Source organism: Carassius gibelio, chromosome B15, assembly GCF_023724105.1.
Source record: "Carassius gibelio isolate Cgi1373 ecotype wild population from Czech Republic chromosome B15, carGib1.2-hapl.c, whole genome shotgun sequence".
Classification (NCBI taxonomy): Eukaryota; Metazoa; Chordata; class Actinopteri; order Cypriniformes; family Cyprinidae; genus Carassius; species Carassius gibelio.
Window position 1 is genome coordinate 28,484,829 of NC_068410.1, and position 20,296 is coordinate 28,505,124.

General features: G+C 39.3%; 1 protein-coding gene across 3 annotated transcripts in view; it reads left to right on the forward strand.

Moving 5' to 3' along the window:
- Window positions 1-20,296, forward strand: part of LOC127972412 (fibronectin type-III domain-containing protein 3a-like) — an 81,362-nt gene that overhangs the window by 16,279 nt on the left and 44,787 nt on the right. Inside the window, exons 2-3 of one of the 3 annotated variants that reach the window (XM_052575878.1) lie at window positions 5,778-5,940; window positions 19,987-20,062. In XM_052575878.1, the coding sequence (XP_052431838.1) occupies window positions 5,818-5,940; window positions 19,987-20,062 (199 nt within the window). In that variant the 5' untranslated portion in view covers window positions 5,778-5,817. Of the gene's footprint in view, window positions 1-5,777; window positions 5,941-14,945; window positions 15,334-15,683; window positions 15,881-19,986; window positions 20,063-20,296 lie in introns of those variants that run through there. The other 2 variants (XM_052575880.1, XM_052575879.1) reach the window with 2 other exon arrangements.

Here is a 20,296-nt window from a genome sequence, read left to right on the forward strand (position 1 = left end):
TGAATGCAGGACTGTTATTTAGCAACACCCCCCCCACCCACCTTCTCATTACGCTTCTTCATGGGAAGCTGTCACCTCTAGTGTCTGACCTTTTGCCCTTCCGAGAACAGATTTGCACCCTTAGGCCACGCTCCACTGTTAGCGTCATCCGCTCTCTTGCTGAGAGGAGGAATTAGACCACAGAAAGCACTCAGCTGTAGTGCTCAGAGAGAGTAAGCGCTAACTTCTACCTGCTTGCTGTTTTTTTTTTCTTACCCCACTGCTGTAGACTCTTATGGTGTTGCAAGTTTCAAAATAGCAGGTTTACAACTGAATAGCAACATAGTATGTTGTTTCTCCTTTTCTTCGTTACTCAATGCTTGTGCACTGGAATTACCTGCCTGTTAAATCAGTGTGGCAGTGTAGCAGGTCACAGAATTTCACTAGATTGCAGATGCGGTTTTCAATGTTAAAAGTATAATAAGGGCTGTCAAGCAGTTAGTTTCTAATCGAATTAATTACATGATGTATCGGTTTGGGCCAATTTAAAGTTTAAAGTAATTATTTGGTTAAATGAGAAAAGCATATACAGTACAGAAATGTAGCTTCAGTATTTTTCAATATTTTACACAAATTTTAAAGGCAACAATGTGGCTGTAACATTGTTTTCGGAAGCTGCATCTGAAGTGGCTTTTATGTATATTTACACCAACTGTTCAGTGGTGGCATGAATGCATTTACACTGCGATTAGATAATTGCATAAATAAGGCTATGAAGTAGGGCTGGATGATTAATCGAAAAGTAATCGAAACCGAAATTCAGAGCCTTTAACAGACTTAATTTTCCCATGTCGGTTTTTCAATCCTGTTAATACTTCCCCCTAAAAAAAAAACATACTACCGCGTGTGTAGCCACATGACTCTGCCCCTTCCAGTCAGTGGCATAAAAGCAAAACACGGAGGTGAACGCCGGTTCAACACATAGTGATGGCGCGTGAGCGGTGAGCCTTGCTAAACTTTGTCAGTTGTATTTGTTCTATGGTTTGGACATTCAAGCGATTAGACGATCGGATGTGTATTATTATATCGAGCTCCCATGTTCGCGCAACTGCATTGTGCACGAACACTAATATGAACAGCTGTGAAGATCGCGCACACAGAGGAACGCAGTTGTCAGCGCTGTCCTGTGATTTATCACTAAAGTAGCTTAGAATCTCAAAACTTATTATAGCAATTATTATACAACCCACAGCTTCACAATAATATAGAGACGGTATGACTAGTTAATTCACACACACAATCACTCATACTGGTACTATGAAAATGGTAAATGGTGAAAGAGCAGAGCGCGCTCCCGTATAGCAGAGCAAAGACATTCACTGATCAGAGCGAGAGACCGAATTGTCACAAAAGAAGTGTGGTTTTGGTTGCCAGGGCAAGACAACCCTGCACAGATTACCAAAAAAAAAAAAAAACAGCATTAAGGGACCAGTGGATGGAGTTTATCTTTACAGAGCATCAACAGAGTTGTGCAAGTGTTTCTGTTTGTTCCCTGCATTTCAAAGATGCTTGTTTTACAAACAAGGTCCAGTTTGACGGCGGATTTGCGTATCGTTTGTTTCTTAAGGATAATGCAGTCCCAATGAAAAAGGGTCACGATCGTGTGTTGGAGCCGCAGGCGGTGAGTAAAACTGCTTCAAATATCTCTGTGTTGTTAACTTAGGTATCGCCGCGTAAGCACATCAAGTAAACAACATGCAATGTTTTCATCAAACTGCACTTTCCACATGTACAGCTTAAAAAAAAAAAAAAAAAAAAAAAAAAGACGACATAAAGTGGAACTTGGTCATTTTCCAAAACCGCTAAGCAAATATATACAGTTTCAATACATACCACATAGAGACGTCGTTGCTGATGCTGCTCTTGTTAAATTTCAGCCTCTGGATCTGATTCTGGATCATAAATATACGCTGAATCTGACTGTTAGCCATGGTTTGTTTTGGTTGGTTTTGTCCTCACGGTGTCACAGCTTCCAAACGCTCTCAACGCTAAAGCCTACTGGCGCTCGTGATTCTTTAGCTCCGCCCACACGTCACACCTCCAGGCGCTTGTGTTTTTCCGGGAAAAATCGGTACAGACTATCTTTGTCTTATAAATATAATAAAACTAAAGACTTTTTAGAGTTATGAAGGATGCAGTACTACTCTATAGGTACTCAAGATTAACAGGATATTGAGTGAAAACGAGCATTTCACCCCCCCTTTAATAATGAAACATTGGTGTGTGTTGCTACGAAAGGCCAATCAGTTCTGCTGTGACTTTGTTTGAAACTCTTTTCATTGTTGAAATTGAGCAAACACAGACAATACTCATTTTGTCTAAAACATCATGAACTTCTTGTTGATTGAACTGTTGTATAAAATCAACAACACAATTGCAAATATTTGTGTGAAAACTTTTGCTTGTGTGATATTACTGAACTATATCAAATGTTTGAAAACTCATGTTTTCAATTTTAGGGGCGTGTAATTTAATTGTTGTATGATACATCAAGCAGTCAATCGTCCTGCATACTTACTGAATATTGTATGTACCAAGCCGTCCAATTTTTTTTAACTATTACATGCCTAACATATACTGTATACTGTCTGTGTGTGTGTTTACTCTGCCTGTCTTTAAAGGGGTTTATATGATGCTTTTTTAAGATCATTATTTTGTGTATTCAGTGTAACAGAATATGTTGACATGCTTTAATGTTAACAAAAAAAAAACACACATAATTTTTCAAATACTGTACATTATTGTAGGTACTCTATGCCCCACCTCACTCAAATATGTAGTTTTCTACAAAGTCCCTCCTTGGCCTTTGATTGGCCAACTGATCCAGTGAATTGTGATTGGCCATCTTTCTAAATAAATTATAATTATGATAAAAATGATAATTATTTCCTTAGTTTTACCATCAGTTTAAGCCCGAAAGGGGAACAGAGTCGAGAGACGAATGGCATTTGAACAGTAAATAGCAAATACTTATACTAATAACAATTTTTGGGTGTGTGGCAGAGTATTAACTTTGATAAAAATATCTCTTTGGTCTTTGCAACTTTGCAGATCTTCTTTATGCAAGAAAAGCATGTAACACTCCAAAGAGAAAGGAAAATTTTAATCGCATTATATGATCTCTTTAAGTTAAATATAATTAAAATTTTCTTAAGAATAAAAAAATCTATAATCTAATGGTATAAACTATATAGGGAGCCCTGTTACTTGCACATTAGTGTAGTATTAAAGGTTACGATTAACAACAGAGTATGGTAGTCTCCTGATATTTTGAGGATATAAATTTTGTGAAATGGCTTCAATACCTTATTTTATATTGACTTTGAATGAAAGTACAAAAAGTCTGACTGACGGCCTTTTACAAAACAAAGTTTTTAGCCAAAAGAAGGAAACTTTTAATTTGTTTTCCCTGTTCGCTTACACAACAGTGTCATTTGAATAAATATTTTGGGGACTGAAAATTTGTATTTTTGAAAATATATTTAGAAAATACCATATTATCGTTTCCGTGTAAACTCCCAAAACGGGAATCTTTGATAATGGTGACGTCATGCGCATGCGTAATTCGAGTAAGGTATGTAGACATGAACAGTACGTGTCGATTTTAAAGGCAAGCACAAACAAACATACACAATAATAGTTTTTGCTGCTCAAGATTTTGTTAATGCTTCTTCAGCAAAGTGTGGATTTACTTCAATATTCCAACCAAGAGTGGAGGGGCATCATATACAACATATAATCGTCACTACCCTACAGGTACTGTTTACTAACAACGTGACAGCGCCAACTACTGGCCTGGCATACACAATACACAGTCTTTGGCAGTTTTTGTTGATATGTGTAAACACGAATCATTTTGAAAACGTTGTAGTGTATACGTGAAACTTTTTTAAACCGCAAGGAAAACCCTTTTCCGTTTCTGACTACATTGTTGTTGAGTAAACAGCCTGAATTAAACCTGTAACGCTGTTAATACCTTACTGACAGTGCAGGTGCTGCATTTGCTCATTTTCGTAAAGCCTGTGTCTGCTGAAAAGAGGTTTGTCAAGTCTTAGCAGGATTCATCTTACTGAGCATCACCTATATAACCTGACTTTGTGTGTGGGTTTAAGTAGGGGACTATCTAATGGATTAGGCTGATCGCTGCGGCCGGTGAGAACGCATGCGCTAGATACTAATGAGCTTCAAGGACACGTGTCATTTCCTCCTTATTACCTTCTGCTTGTGACTCATTGCAAGCCTGATACATAGAAGAGAGAGAGAGAGAGAGAGTGCTAACATGGGCTGTACCCCATACTATGAGTTGATTAGTTCATTTGAATTCATTTCAGAGTGCATGTATGTGGACGTGGCAGGGAACAAATGGCACATTTTCATTCCTCTGCTGTATGGCACCCAGACAGGTCAAACAGTCCCTTAATACAATGAATGGAGCTTAAAATAAGTTATATTTTTTCTTTTGCACAATTCTAAAATAAGAAAGAAGTGGCGAAAAGCCTCTCTGCCCTCTTGCGTTTGACGTCCCACTCTATGCTTGAAACCAGGACTGACCCTGAGTTTGCGGAGTTCCTGGCTATAAAAGCCAAATAGAGCACAAATTAGTCAAAGGAAACACTGTATTTTTATTGTTCTTCCCCCATAAACTTATGTGTAAACTCAACAGTGAAATTAAAAGTCAAGCCTAAAGGGTGTCCATACCACTGTGGGTGTAAGGTTAAAAATGACCTCATGAGCAAAGGAAAAAATGATTCTCACAGGCTAATGAGAGGATCATGTTTGGAAACATAATTTAGATTATATATTATCTCCACAATGAACTTTATATAGCACTTTTATATTTCACTTTTTTTTTACAGAGTTGTTTATAGGAAACACTGCTGTTCAAATGTTTGGGTTCGGTAAGATTTAATTTCTGAAAGATGTTAAGACTTTAGAATTACTTTACCAACACTTTAGGATTGTTAAAAATTGATAAAAGGTGAGAGGTAAAGATTTTCAAATAAATGCAATTTTTGTGTTTACATTTTTTTAATATACATTCTAATCAAAGAAACCATAAACTTGTATCATGGTTTCCACAAAAACATTAAACAGCACAACTCTTTTCAACATAATAATCAGCATATTAGAATGTTTTCTGAAGTAATGGATGTTAAAATTAAGCTTGCCATCAAAATTAAGCTTTGCCAGAAATTAATTACATTTTAAAATATATTAAAATAGAAAACAGTTAAAGTATAATAATATTTTACAATATTAGTGTTTTTACGGTCTTTTTAATCAAATAGATTGTATTTTTAATCTCGAAACACAGCATCAGACCTCTTTACAGAACATTTAGACTGATAACTTCCGTGCGCAGATGCGACAAATTTGTCACAGGACGCGTGATATGACAGTTGCGTCTGACTATATATGAACTAGCTGTTTTATATACAGTATTTTTATATTTAATGTTAGTTTATCAGTATGTTTGAAAGTATTTTATTTTTATTATTGATGATTCCATAGGCTCTCTCTCGTGCACCTGCGAGGTTTAAAACACCAAATAGTTATGCTATGATAGGAACAAAAGAGTCTCTCTTTTGCTCCACCCGGGCACGATAATATTGTGTATCTTCGATCTCAAGGTCTGACGATATGACGATTTGAAAAATAACCATATCGCCCAACACTATTCTGAACACGTGCTTGTTAATAGAGGAATTGAATCAAGACCGTATCCTTTGTGGTTGCAGGAGCAAGCAGTGCCTCTCCTGAAGTGTGGATGAGGGAGTCATGGCTGACCACACCCCCCCACTGGAGTCCGACCAGTTGCTCAGCCCAGACATCCCAATGCTCACCTCCCCGCCTCCACCGCAGCACCCCCCCAACATCGTCAACGGAGATGGACCACAACAGGTAAGATAAATCCACATCGTTTCTTCATGCTCACTTGTGTGTTCTCTATTAAGTCCTTAAGCTATGTTCCGCAGAAAAAGCAATTTTCTACCCAGCAGACTGCTGAAATAATTTCACTTATATGGTTCTGTTGAACCCAGGAGAGCAAGCTGAGATAGGTCTGCCTGTTGATAATAATGATAATATACGAGAAAGAGTGTGTTTCTAAATTAATCTATTTTAGACTTTGTAGTAAAACATAAAAAAATGCATAAAATGGCATGCTTGTACTTTGTGCCCTGATAACTATGGAGCTGTGACACTTCCACAATTTACTCTAAAAAAACTTTTCAGCTTTATTTGCCTTATATGCTGCAGAGCTCAGAAACACTTTCTCTAGGGATGTCCAGTCAATCACGTCCAATGGCTTGATCGGTGGTCACATTTTGATGGCAACAGATACATAAAAATACTTTTAAAACCACAGAGTTACTTTTGCAGTAGCTTAATCTTTAAGAGTCAAGAAACTTATTTATTATTCAAATACAGTTTTAATCAAAATTAATTTCTAAATAAATAGACCAGTATCGGGAAAAATTGATTTGGCAGTTCAGAAAGACTTGAGAGACAAATAATGGAAATATTATTTTTGGTATCCACAGCATTTTAGTCTCCAGTGGATGGGAGTCAAATAATAATAAAGCAGATTACAAGGTGGAGTGTAATTCAAAGAGATTTATTAAACGACTCCCGACCAAACAGCACAGCAACAGTTTAATACACCCTTGCTTTTTCTACACTCTTTTCAGTTCTTCTGTCATTAGCTTCTGCTGTTACCTAATATTACATGTGTTCTTCTCATTATGATCTATTATTTCCTAAAATTATCAGCTAATAAGTAATATAACCAACATCCAACAAAATAAAAAGGCAAGGAATATAATTTAAATAAGATATCTATATATGCATTTTTTAATTTTTATGATCAATTCATGAATAAAATGGTGCTGGGAAACTATTGATTGTGATTAATCACATCCGAATTAAGTTTTTATATATATAATGTATGTGAGTGTACTGTGTAATGTATGTATTTATATGTGTGTATTTAAAGAAACACACATACAGTATATATATTTAGAAAATATTCACGTGTGTGTGTATATATATATATATTTATATTCATTTAATTTTATATTATATAAATATATTTAACATATATAATATATTTTTCACACACACACAGACAGATACATATATATTTTTAAACGCATATTTTTATATATGTAAAGCATGCATGTGTCTATCATATATATTAGGGGTGTAACGATACGCGTATTCGTATTGAACCGTTCGGTACGAGGCTTTCGGTTCGGTACGCGGTACGCATTATGTACCGAACGGTTCGTTGGACTAATTAATTATATTTGAAAAAAAAAAAAAAGAGAAATATAATGATATGCGTTCAACAAGGTAGTCCAATAACCCAAACGATGTAACAGGCAACGCCCCTGACACCCCCGAAGAAGAAAAAAACACCAACTTATAGTTATATGTTTATGTTAGGCTACTCAGTCAGGCGCTCGCTCACTCAGTACGGGCTGAAGGCTAGTTGCAAAATAGCCAATGCATTTAACAGACCAGAAATAGAAGATCCTCCAGTAACCAACAGGTCTGGTGTTTGGGTGCACTTTGGATTCCCTTTAAGCTATAATGGTGATGGCAACAGAGTGGTGGATAAAAAAACAACGGTATGTCGCATCTGCAACATGACAATAGGGTACACCAGCGGGAATACAAAAAAAAAAAAAAACACCAGCGGGAATACTTGAAACGTCAACTCATTTACGCTGACATCACCTTATTGTGTCAGTATCTGGGAAAAGACGAAAAAAAGGAGAAACATGCACACAACAAACTATCCTCGCAGTATTTAGACACCGGTACACCATTATAGCTTACAGGGAATCCAAAGTGCACCCAAACACCAGACCTGTTGGTTATTGGAGGATCTTCTATTTCTGGTCTGTTAAATGCATTAGACATTTTGCAACGAGCCTTCAGCGCGTACTGAGTGAGCGAGCGCCTTAGGGGCCATTCACATATCGTGCCTAAAAACGCGTGGAAAACGCTAGTCACGCCGCTTTCTCCTCCTTTCCAAAGCGCTCGGGCAGAAGCACCCCTGAGGCGTCTGTCTTTGCTAAGCAACAATGACATGCTCTCTCCATGAGACGCAGAAATTTCAGCAAAGGATAAATAGATTTGCAGCTCTAAAAATCGCTTGCAGTAGCTCTGCTACTAAATTTACTTCAAAATTGCAATCCATATACAACTATGATCAGCTGTTCCTTCATCTTGGCTGAGCTTTCAACGTTGTTACGGGAAAGGATGAAGCTGATTGGTTAGTTCTTGTCACATGACCCGCGGTGCGCTTGCGGCATTCTGAAAAGTTGAGATGTTTTTACATTTTGCTGTATCTAAAACGTACTGAACCGAACCGTGACATCAGTGTATCGTATCGAACCGAACCGTGAATTTTGTGAACCGTTACACCCCTAATATATATATATATATATATATATATATATATATATATATATATATATATATATATATATATATATATATAGCACTAGATAACAAAATTAAAAATGTTACTACTACTATTACTAATAATAATAATAACAAAAATGGCAAAAGAATAAAAACACAAAACTAATAACACCATATAGTTAGAGGGAACTGCAGAGTATTTAGTGAAAATCTTAAAATTAAATCCGGAAAGTTATTCACCATTGGGGTCCAGCCTAAAAACCTTAAAAATTCAAATAAATAAATAAATAGGGTGGCAAAATTGATGTTGTATCTACGTCATGGATGGTGTGTGAAACAAGAGGGCAATATAAAAATGCATTTAAGATAATTGTGTTATTCATGACGGTGCCCATTTTCTTTTTAAAAAATAAATAAAAAATATCTTCGATATGGATTGTTTGGCTTTTTTTTCAGTTGCTGCAGTGCAATTGTTCTTGTGATATTAGTATGCTTAAAGTGTTACTATACTGCCATCGTACATGAGGAGTGGCATAGCTTCCAAAGGGTCGGTCTCAGCTCTTGTGGCTCTGGCCAGTCCTTACGTCACTGACCCTGCCCCAGCACAGAGACGTGTGATAGTGGGAGTAAAGGCCATGGAGAGGAGCTGTCCATCCGTCGCTGCTCCCTAAGGCTGTCATGGTGAGAGTTATTGGCCGTGACTAGGCTGGGTGCCACTGCTGTCACTTTCATGGACGTCAGGCTGATTTCTTTTAAGTGACCGTCACTGTCATTCCCAAGAAAGTGATGCATTTTCACTTTGTTTGAATGTCATATATATTTTGGTTTTGTTTTTATAAGCTGAATTTCAGTATGTCTTATTGGTAATTACCATTAAATTGCAATGAGTAATTGCACTCTTATTTACACTTGTGGCTTGGCAAATTATAGTGCACTCATGAGTGTAAACCACTGTTTCCGAACTCTTAAAGATATAAACTATCAAGTCTGAAGAATCCTGGAAGATAAGGATGTTTTAATCATCCACTGTACGTACTGGAAGTCTGTTCAGGCTCGGCAAGGCCGTGTTGTTATTAGTGTGTTATTGACTTTTCAACTCCCTGCGGCGATCACCTGACAAGCCCTTTCCAATCATCCTTATGGTCGGCTGAGCACTTAAAGAGGCAGAAAATGCATACGCACCGTCCCCTGCTCCAATCTTCCATTCCTATGACCCTTTTCATTCCCGTTCATTTTTATCACCTCTTGCTCGCCTCATTCATGAAACCACAGGTTATGGAAGTGCATTGCCAAGCAAACTCATTTGTAGAAATGGCTTCCGTAGAGTCTGGAATCTGTATGATGCCTTTTGCTTTTTTTTTTAAGCCTTATCCTACTTTTCTTAGTTTTGTAGGCTGAGGAAAGCAAGATTAGGATGCAGACGCTTTCTTCCATGAGGGAACCGATAGATGTCGTCTGTCAAGATCAAGATATGCAAGTGATAGCATGATGGGTTTCATGTCACGCTTCTACTGCAGTGCCAGAATACAAATGAATCTTTACTGGTGCGAAAAGCCAGGACTAGCACTAGCTCAGTGTTAATTACCATGCAAGCATCTGCCCGTCTTCGTGTTTGTTTGTGCCCTTGGCATTTTTCTTCATATGTGGCCTTTTACGCCTACAACTAATCACGACCGTGGCGCCTCTCCAGGTGTGCGTTTGATGTTCGCAACAGGGAGGGCTCAAGGTAAAGTAAGTCTAACTAAGTGACTCCTGGTGTTAGCTGGTCTGCGTGTCAGAGGAAATGTGCTAGTGTAAGTGAGACTGGGTAAACGTGAGAATACGAAACCAATGGCAGGAGTTTTCTCTCTGAGTCCTGAGTGTCGGTGACACATCCTGGCGAAAACAGTAGTGACAATGTGCCATGTTGACTTATGCCTCTGACTTGACCTTTCACTCAGCAACCGGGTTCCCTCCTCCCTCTTCTCTCTGCCCCGTAGCACTTGTGCATTTGACAATCACAGTTGAAATGAGGTAAGCTAAATATCAGTGTGGCATCCTCCTGGCAACACCGTTGCTGCTCCTTCATGAAAGTAAAGTGGAGTATGTGCACAATTATTCACAGTTCCTATTAATTTCTCCCTCCTGCCTCGCCGCTCAGACTACACCACCTATGTCTCTCGTATCTACTCCCTGCAGTCCTGCCTGCTTGTTTGTCTGTGCTAGAACCAGGACAAGATGAATCAGGCTGTTGTTAATCAATATACTTACTAATAGCCCAGGTGCCCAGCTGTTCTCTTTATTGTAAAGATTTGGTGGAACCCTACTTCCTCGTCCTCCTTGCAGCTGTCTAACACTGACGTCTGGCCTTTTACGCTTTTATTTATTTGCCTTTTCCTTCCTATGCTTCAGGTCATTTCAGGTTTTTATGTGGTCTTCAAACACTTTGGTTTTATGTGCACAAGGCTTTTTGAAGCAGCAGTCAGGCTTGCCTTAAGAGCAAAGACACTAAGCAGGGTAGAATAGACCACTCTGCAGGAAGTCTGTTCTGGATAAGAACGGAGTTGTGTTAGTTGTGCCAAAAAGCCCCTTGTATGAATGGCTTTAAATCGACCAGAAAGCACTGATGTGTTTGTGATTCACTTTCCTTTTGATCTTGTACACTCTTCCTTGGTAAACATGGTACTTGCCGCAGAGGAAAACTAACCAAGAAGGTGAAGCGAAAGCTTGTTTTGCATAAAGTTGACAAAACGTTTACTTTTATTGATTCATAAATGCAGTTAGTGCTGTTCCAATACAATTGGTTAAGTATGTTGTTTGTTCTCACACATCGTACATTTCTATCATTTACTCTCCAGTTCAGTTTGTAAAGAAATAAAGAAGGGGAAATCTCTGAAACTGACATTTCCCAGTAAGCGTTAATTGTACGAATCACCATTCTGGACAAAAATGAATCATGAAACTGATTATACTGATTATACGAAACTGATTATAACAGTTCAGTCTTTTTTTTCACTGAAACTCTGGGCCTTTCTTCACAGTTTTATTCTTGATCCAATTACAAAATCACTGTGCATCACAATGTGTATCATAGTTCCAACTGTAATTTTTTTTTTTTCATTAGTCTGCCTAATTAAATGGCTTTTTAGCACACAAAGAAATGACCCCCACTGTGATGTGGATAATGAGACTCTTTTATATTGAGTGCGTCAGTGGGGTGATATGAAAGTGAATAACCCCCACCGCTTCACTTAACGCCATCCTGCCGTGAGGAGGTGGACAGAAGACACGTAGCTGGGCCTAAGGCCAGAGCTGTGGGTGGATTCATGTGTAGTGGCCGTGATACCACGCAGAGTCTGAATTACGGACATTCATCGAGCCATGCCCTCTGAAACCATAAAATGGCTGAACCAAACATTAATCTTTCCCTTTGTCCCCACGTTACTCCTCCCTGTGCTCATTGGTGAACTAAGCAATGTTTCCATAGCAATGAGTTTCTGTCTTTCTCTTTCCCTCTCTCTAGTGGGTGTCTCACTTATCACCTAATAGGAGAAAAAAAAATGGACAATTCTTTGTAGAGCTGACAAAGTCATCTCACATAACCATCTCCCATTCACTGTTGTGGAGCAGAATTCTCACTCTTGTCAGCACCATCATGTTAAAGGAGTTTGATCAATAGAGTGTGGTTGCTTTCACACAATGACTTCGTACAATGCTGCTTTTCTCCCATTCACCTTTAGTTCAGCTTTACCTGTACTGAGTGACATGAAATACAAATTGCAGATAGCAGTCCAGCTTTGATGCAAGCAGGTTTTGGTTTGGGGGAAATATATTCTATGTAGTCCTTCAAAGGTTAAGGTCATACCTTGCAGAAAGTTGACCGTCAGAGAACAGTTGCTTCTAAAGCCCCTTTCACACTGGCATTCCGGCAAATACACGGGTATAGTGTTCCGGCAATTGTTCCCGGGTTGCTAGATTTTGCACTTTCACACTGCCAGTGATTACACTGGCTATGTGCGTGCTTTCACACACAACCCATAAAGATCCCGTAACGACACGTGACATCAGGGCGTGACGTGTAATGTACGAGTCGAAATCGTTAGGCACGTTATACTTCCACTGAAGCAAGCAAACGATCTCGGCGTCAGCGCGGAAAGTGTGGAACTGATCTCTGCTTCATTACGGTTTGCAAATTTTTTTGTCGTGAACGTTGATCTTTCTTCAAAACAGCCGGTAAAATAGTCGCACAATAACGCGCGTCATCACTTCGACACGGCATTAGATCTGATTTTTGTTCACACAGCGTGTGCAGTGTGAAAAGGGGTTAAGAGTTTTACATTGATCGTTTACTACTCAAAAGAGCTTCTTTTATGGGAGCTTCCCTGCTGTACATTTACATTAATTATTTTAGCATCCAAATCTTATATTTATAAAGCTTTCTCTTCGAATAGCTTTTTCTATAGATAATCACCTGTAATTACTTGTCAAATGCACTGAATAACAAATTAAGCTGGTTACCATCAAATTCCTCACTGACACCTTTGTTCAAGCTGACAATGTTTAGTGGGAGCCTCGGTTTACCACATAAGGCTTTACGAGAGCAAATCAGGGAAGAAGGAAATGACTAATTGCAAAAGGCCTTATTTGTCATTTGTCAAAAGGCCTTATAAGGACCAACAGCATCACCCACTCTTACCAAAGGCACTGTCAAGAGAACCGTCATCTTCAGTAACCATCAGTCAAATCAGTGTTTTGAAGTTCTTTGCTATGTAAATCAATACTTCCTACAGTATAGTGTCACTGTAAGGCTCTTCTGCCAGAGCTTGCAGAGGTCTCTTGCTTTTCAATAGTAGCCAGATGCACACAAAGTGCCAGAGGCCTGGGTATGTCTGTGCTTGACAATTCAGTTAGTATGGCATTAGCTGATGCTAGAGGAAATAAAGTAGTTTTAGGCTGATAATCTGTGCCATCTGAACCAGAGAAGAGTTGAATTCACTAGCAATAGAGATTTAAGATTTATGCCTCCACCATGAAGTCATATACCTGAGGCTGTTTGAGACCATGTCTTTATGGTTCTTGCTCTTTTCTGCATGGCTCTGACATCCGGAGGCTCCTCTTCAACGTCACATATTTCTATTTCGTGTCAGCTCCGCTGCAGTGCCACGTTGCCACATGATAAACAATTAAAGATGAACAGATAGTGAGGAACCTGAGCCCTGACTCATCGGAGTAGCACAGACGTCAGTTGCTAACAGCCGTGAACGCAAAAGGCACCACTGGACCATCTCCAGGGTAATAAAGCCAGCGCTAACCACTGTAGCTGTGTTTGCTAATCAATCTCGCCCCCCCCCCCACCTCCTGATGGCCTTGTGCCTAAACCTGCCAAGTTCAGCCTGGCCATGACGCATTAAAGAAACAATGTTCCCATTGCTAATCTTTGCTCGTGCAAATCATTGTCACTCTACCACCTGGATACTAAATCTCTTATCTCTGACATTTTACTGCCCCAATTTATAGTCTGCACATATATATAAAAAAAAATGGCTTTCAGAATATGTTCAGATACAAACTAAATAGATGGAAAAACTTAAAAGGTATTGTATTAGGATAAATCAGGATGAATGACTGTTTATAGTATAAGAAGCACTGTTTTTATTTTTTGCAGTTTGAGAAATGTCAAAGAAATTTAAGCCGCCTTTTACCTCCGTTCTGTTTTTAATATTATGAAGGACAAACTTAATTGATCTTTTTCATATTATCCAGGGATATCACCCCTATTCATCTGTCTGTTTCACACCTCTCTTACAATGTTGTCTTCTCCAGTGGGAAGACCAAAACACAGTGCTTTTAATAGAGGTGAGGGCTGAGGCGCTCCTCCACACCAAAGAAGCTGTTGCACTACCCCAACTTCATCTCCTTGTACATCGATCATGGTATTAATAGAAGCAGCGGCTCTCTGTGAATGGAGAATAGAAAGGACGACTGATTCTTTCTTGAGGGGGAGGGAGGATGTGTGTGTGTGTGTGTCTGTCAGTGAATGATCGTGTGTCACTCTGTGCCCCCTCACTATTGTCGTCACCAAAGCAAAATGTAGAACAAAGGAGTCGAGGATAACTTGAGACCCCTATCCATGTTTTTAATTGCTGAATCCATGCCAATCCAGTACTTGGCGCTACCTGAAGGTGTTGCAAAGTCTGGACGCCATCCATATGCACTCGCTTTTACACACATACGCTCGCCACAGAACAGTCACGAGTCAATGCCAGTGTGGCACAGAGGGTGAGGTGAGACTTACAAACCCTCGAAGGAAAGAGCAATTGCATCCACTCGTCCGTGGCCTTCCTCCCTCACTCCTTTTCGTTCTCCTCCTCCCCCTGTGAGCAGAACACGGGCGATTAGCTGTCCTCCTCATTGGTGGCATGCTGCGGACATCGCCAGGGCTTATTTGTTGAAGGGGTTGCCGTGGAGACTGGCGGTGGTGGTGAGGCAGAGTTGGAGCCAGAAAGAGAGAGAAGAGGGAGAGAGAGTTGTCCATGTACTGCAGAGAGAGCAGGAGGAGAGATTTAAAAAAGAGAAAGGGAGAGCACAAACATGGGCTTCGCTCCTGTTATCTTGTGAACGGCTTCCAGCTAGTGCACTTAGGCGAGACCTCTATCCCTTCCTCTCGCCAGGGCTTTGCTCAGGAGGGTGAAGAGTTCACACAGGCCCGCATGTGTCGAACACACCGCACAGCCCTTCCAATCTCATGAGCACCGGGTGAAGCCGGAGAAGGGTGGCTCGGACCCCCGGAGCACAGGGAGGGTACCAGATACCAGATACCTTAAAATATCGGCCAGCCTGTTGAAGCAGCTGTGGCTGGATGAGAGGGAGATGCGTGCTACAGTAAGTGAAGATTCAGTATTTTTTCCACACACATACGTGTGTAAACGCATTTCTTTGTCTAAAATCTGCATGCTGGCATAGGAAAGGGACCTGGAGAATGTGTCTAATGCAGTACCTACATGAGAGTTGTATCAGAAAGAGGGGAACGAGGATAACCAGCTTTGTTGCAGAACAAAGGAGTGAGCAAGGCAGAGCAGAACGAGTAATTGCGAGACACACACACACACGTGAATGCAACAGCATGTAGCTGCTTGAACCTAATCCAATAAGACCTCCCTCAGCCACCCCCATCGTTGCGTTTGCTGTTGCTCATGCATCGCTCTTTGCCGCTGCGCTTGTAACCAAGCGAGAACACACTCGTATGAGTGCGTGTGTTTGTGTGTGCTGCGGTCAAGGGATAGCTGCTGTGTCTCAGTGGCACTCATGAATGGGAACAGAGAGTGAGACGGAAGTACTGAGGATGGCTGTGTTAGGGGAGACCCGCAGTTGGAGCCCCAAGCCGTGGCAGTTCAGGCGCTATAATTGTGACTTCAACCACAAGTCCGAGGTAAATAAATAGCAAATTTATTTTCTTTGACATGCACACTGTGCTTATTATTTTTTAGGTTAGGCTTAGTGGCTGAAATTAATTTGTGTTTGTCTCTATTGAGAAGAGAAATATTCTTTTCTGATAGACTTATCATTGTTTTGAAGACTGCTGCTGTTGGCTTTTAGATGAGAATGAGATGTACGAAAGCTGGTCCCTGTTGATTTGTGGCTGGGGTTGAGGTCCTTTCATTCAGTTGTTTTTTAACCTCCGGAAGGACTGTCAGTTTTTAACCCTCAGATGAAGCGAGAGCCACGCTTTCCTGTTGTTCTTGGCATGCCATGTTATTTGTGCTATTTTGGCTCCAAGTTTTTATGAGTTGAAATCTTTTGAGAACACATTTTCATGGCTTAAAAAAGACACGGGTTAAAAAAAAATGCTGACACTTTTTAATAATCTGTATGCTAGAATACCTGATTTTATCGAAAGGGATATCTTTCTTTGTTTTTGACTGTTTTTGAATATTTGACTGTGACATTTTTTAGGACTCTACACTTTCCTTGTTTATTCTATACCTGTTGACTGATATCAGAGTGCATTTCTCAGTCTCGGTATGACATTTGTCATGGACGCATTTGATGTGACTCACCCCATTCCATATCCTCTTATGAGGAAGGCCCAAACATTGAGACCTTTAGCCAAAGACTAGAGAGAGCTGAAAGAGGTGGCATATGTTTTAAAATCAGCCAGTCAGATGATTTCCTGCTGGAGGCTTTCAGATCAAGACCCCTGCTCTACTGAAATAGATCAGCGCTCCCGCTCGGCTCCGAGACAGATGTGTCATCAATAGTGCCTTAACAAAAGCTCAATGGAAGACTGACTCAGAGTGATTTCATGGAACAAGTGGTACTCTGATGAGTGCTGAACCTGCTTCTCTATCTCATTTCAGACCCATGCGAGTGACGTGGGTTTGGACGTCACATCCAATGATGTTGTCCCCTCCACTTCATCATCATTCATCCTTGTAATCTAATGTCAGAGATTTGCATCTGTCTATTGAACGGTGGAGTCCTGCATTTCCCTTCTTTGTTTTTGGAATTTGTAGAGGTCTATCATTTAGAGAATGATTTTGGTGGTGTATTAATAGCGCATTTTTGTGCAACATATTGATTTCAGCATATAACCATTGCTGTTAATTAGGGCTGGGTTTTGACACAAATTTCACGATTCGATTCTCATTCACAAGCTTTTGATTCGATTAGCAATTCGATTCAATTCAGTATTAATTATTTTTGGATATATAGCAGGTTCAGTACATGCCAAAATTTTCAAGGACATTTTTTTTTTAATGCTGTAAAAGATACATGGGTCATTTGGTAATACATTACCATAACACTGAAGGTTAAAAATAACTGATTTGTAAGCTATAGCATACAACTGTAAAAATTACACAATTATTTTTTTTAGATAATAAAGTTACAATTACATAATATTTCTACTTCAATTTGTATTTTTGTAAATATAAAAATTTAAATGGTGGCTGTCATAAAAAATGGATTTATTCAAACAAACGAATGTGTTATTTGGTGCATTATTTAGCAAAATGTCCCTCACTACAGTTTATTTATATTAACGTCTTTGCGCGGCTGAGTTTTAATTTACCTATGGATGTTTAATCATGATTATTTTGTGTTGAAACTTGTATCAATGTGGATGACAAGTTCATTTGCACCTCGTGCTGCGGCATCTGTTGAATTGAGGTGCTACAGCGATCTGTCACCACATTAAAAAGTGCCAAAACGGCATTTATTGTTTGAATACTGCAGTATTCAATTATTGGACATAAATTGACATATTGAAACTTGAGACTTTGTTTCATATTTAAAGCACCAAAGCACAATGCTTATTGCAATATACTGGATGGGAAGTGCCCTTCAATGTTCTGTCAATTAAATGAAAACAGGCTAGACTAAATGATTCTTGGGATTTAAGAATCTATATCGTTCTGTAAAAAAAGAGAATAATGTTGAGATATCAATATTTTTTTTTTTTTTTTTTTTTTTTAACCCAGCCCTACTGTTCATCGTCTGTTTGATTATGCCATTAACTGAATTGTACAATACATTTCTGCCATATGTACATCAATTTGACCATCACCATTGACCAGCTACTATTAAATATATTTTAGAAATATGCATGTTCAATATGAGGGACAAGAAGACTGATTATCAAACTCGAATTGAGGTTTTAGAAATTTTTGCCAGTTTGTGTGAGTTTATTTTTGTAGATTGGGAGATCATGTGGTTAATGTTTTAATGAGCAAGTAGTGACAACACTCTTCAACCGCAAAATTTTAGTTGTTGGTGAAAGCTAATTCCTAGCAAATTAGGTCAGTATCTTTTACCAGTAAATTATATCATGTGTGATCTCATCATCTAAAGTTATATCCAGACGTGTCGTCTACCAATAACACTATAAGCTCAGCACTGGTAATGAGTGATGCTCACAGTACAGAGACTAGCGACAACAAACAATAAAGACGCTGTGTGAATAAACTAAGCGGCAGCCTCCCGCTGTCTCTCATGAAGCCCATATGGAAGTGATTTAAACTGTAATTCATCAACTAGCCAATAGGGACTGTCTGCAAAAGGGAGTCAATGGGACTCCCCATGTTAAAACTCATACGTTTAAATTATATTAAGCCTTAAAGTTCTGCATTATTAAGGGCGCAGCCACTTGAGTGACAGGTGGATTGCCACTGCTGTCACAGCAGTTGAACTAGGTGGGTGTGGTTTCACTTGCTTTCCCATTTTCAATTATCCGGGAGTGACATGCGGTGAAGCCTCCGCCCACTTTTGTCTTCAAAAACGCTCTTCGGAAACCTGAGGGTGACGTCACGGACACTACGTCCATGTTTTCATACAGTCTATGGCAGGGTTGGCAACGTTGGTCCTGGAGTGTTGATGTCCTGCAGAATTTAGCTCCAACCCTGAAAAAAACCTCACTTGTCTGTAGCCTTAGTAATCCTGAAGACCTTAATTAGCTTGTTCAGGTCTGTTTGATTAGGGTTAGAGCTAAACTCTGCAGGACAGCAGCACTCCAGGACCAACGTTGCCTACCCCTGGTATATGGTTTAAACACACTTTAAGGTGTTCTAAGTGGTTGCTGGTGTGTTGGTTAAATGTAAGGATATTTGAGGGAACAGTCTAGTTGCTTAAGTGCAAAGAGCTCAGGTCTTGCTATTCCTGTTTTTATTATTTTACTGTCATTTATACAGTGTTACGGGAGAGTTCAAAAGATTGTGAATTAGTTTTTGTGTGTTATTTACATCTTTACTTTTCTTTTGCGCCTTTTATGAAAGGATGATATTGCTAAAACTATGACTGAAATAGGTTGTGCTGTTTCACGATTCAGCCGTGTAAGATTCACACGTGATTCCCCTGAGCCGCAGTCATTGATCAGAAAACTGGAGGAGTTTATAGTGCCACAAAGGCAATAACAAATCCGTTTTGATGACATTTATACTGATTCTCAGATCTCAAAAGAAACACAAACATCCTTTTTTGTTCTTGCTTAAAAAAGAAAAGAAAACTTTGAATATGCAGCACATTGTCGCCATCCCATGGCTGGTATGTATGTGTGTTCTGTATATTCCTTATTTTCCCTTTCTTTTTCTTGGAATCAGAGAATTTTCATCATAGCAGTAAACAATGTTTCCATTTTGTGCTGCCCTCAGAAGTGCATGTGTTTTCATCTGTGTCAGTTATGTATAGCCATGAGAAAATGAGGGTAATAGAAGCATGTTTGTGCCTGGCTGAATGATGGCTGCTTTTACACTAGATATATTAGCCTGGAATAAAATTGAGCCACGTGGAGCACTGTGCTGACTTTAGATGAGGTCAAGATAAGGGCAGAAGGAAGTTTAGTCCTGTTAGACTTTATTCATGGAGCCCTTACAGATTGGGCTATTCAAATCACTACAGTTTATCTTTATTTATTGCAGTGTTACCTTTCATCAAAGCAGTTTATGCATTTTTTATGAAATAAGGGAATGTGTTGAGCTAAGAGTTTTGAGGTGATCTGAATAGGCTGGTTTCCTCTAACAACATCTTTCTTGCTCTCTTCAGGTAATCTTGGTGCAAGTAAACCCAGGAGAGTCCTTCACGATCCAGCGAGATGATGGTCAGTTTCAGTGTATCACAGGTACGTTCCTCTTGTAATTTAACCCATAATTACGTTAGTCTACGAACAAGTGCATTTCATTTTGCCAAATCACAAGTTCAGATGATGTAACTCTCAGACTGAGACTAACCCCGTAACTGACTGGAGTTAAATTGCTGATTAATACCTGTAAATTCTAGCTGTTGATTAGAGAGATTTGAGTCTCTTTGTTCCCCGATACTTCAGGGTAACATTTTTTTTCTTTTCATAACACCC